Here is a 1,025-nt window from a genome sequence, read left to right as displayed (position 1 = left end):
CATACCATTGAGCCAACGTACAGCGTTCTTGCTTTGATATCAATGTCTTGTTACTGCCACAGGTACCATCATCCAACGTAATCAAGCTACAGTAAATGCAATGTAAGGTAACAAGGATAGCATTCAAAAAGCATGAGAGTCATACATACCTGAATCACGCAATCATCACCCGCAGACTTGGGAACCAAATAGGCCATCAGCATGTAAAGTAATAATCAAAGCGCACAGCCAAAGAAACGTCATTGTACCGGTACTCTCCTGTGGATCGACGCGATGAAGTGCATCAATAGAGATACCATCTTCTCTCTAAAGGCAAGGAGATCAATAGCCGTAAAACGATGGAGCCGTGCGAACAGAGGATGCATTTTTAAATCCCTGAGGCCGCAACATGAGTCGCACTGTCCCCGGGCACAACATGTAGAGCTCCACAGGAAAGTGTAGTACAATGACATCCTTGACGTGCAGCCATGATAATAATAGTATCGCCGAAAGAGGCTCTGCCACTGTATGGTGTTTGGTAAGTCCACTTGAATCCAATCAATCCCACAATGAGCCTCTTACCTTGTGGTATTTCTCAATAGCATCTTTGCCTCAAATAAAACCGTATATCCATTCCATCCAGTAGGTGCTGCTGCTGTTTCATTGTAAGTGTCGTTAATTAACAGGGTTCGCTTTGTAGATCCAATACCACGCATACCATTGAGCCAACCATACAGCATTCTTGCTTTGAGATCCGTATCCTGTTGCTGCCAGAGGTACCATCATCCAACATGTTCAACCTACCATAAACGCAATGTGAGATAAGAAGCAAACCCAATCCACGCGCTTTTGTTGTTAGCATACGCAAAAGAAGCAATGTAAAGACGTCTTGAGAACTCTCATTGTGGACAACTCGGTAAGGAAGACACACGACGCCGTGGACCATGGTGATCACAAGGAATTGCAACCAAATACACCATCCGAAGGCAATACAATAATCAACCTGCAGCGCCAAGGTATGCCACCATATGTACCATACTCTCATT

At 44.5% G+C, this 1,025-nt stretch overlaps 1 protein-coding gene across 1 annotated transcript; it reads right to left on the bottom strand.

Moving 5' to 3' along the window:
* Window positions 1–321: 321 nt before the first annotated feature.
* Window positions 322–841, bottom strand: O0I10_013313 (uncharacterized protein; the record flags this gene model as incomplete). The annotated part of the gene is made up of 2 exons (XM_058493096.1): window positions 322–503; window positions 784–841. The coding sequence occupies 2 exons, from the start codon at window positions 839–841 to the stop codon at window positions 322–324; spliced, it is 240 nt and encodes a 79-aa protein (XP_058336138.1).
* Between the last annotated feature and the right edge of the window lie 184 nt (window positions 842–1,025).

Source organism: Lichtheimia ornata, assembly GCF_029851405.1.
Source record: "Lichtheimia ornata isolate CBS 291.66 chromosome Unknown scaffold00455, whole genome shotgun sequence".
Classification (NCBI taxonomy): Eukaryota; Fungi; Mucoromycota; class Mucoromycetes; order Mucorales; family Lichtheimiaceae; genus Lichtheimia; species Lichtheimia ornata.
The sequence above is the reverse complement of the archived record's forward strand: the minus strand, read 5'-3'. Positions and strand labels throughout refer to the sequence as shown.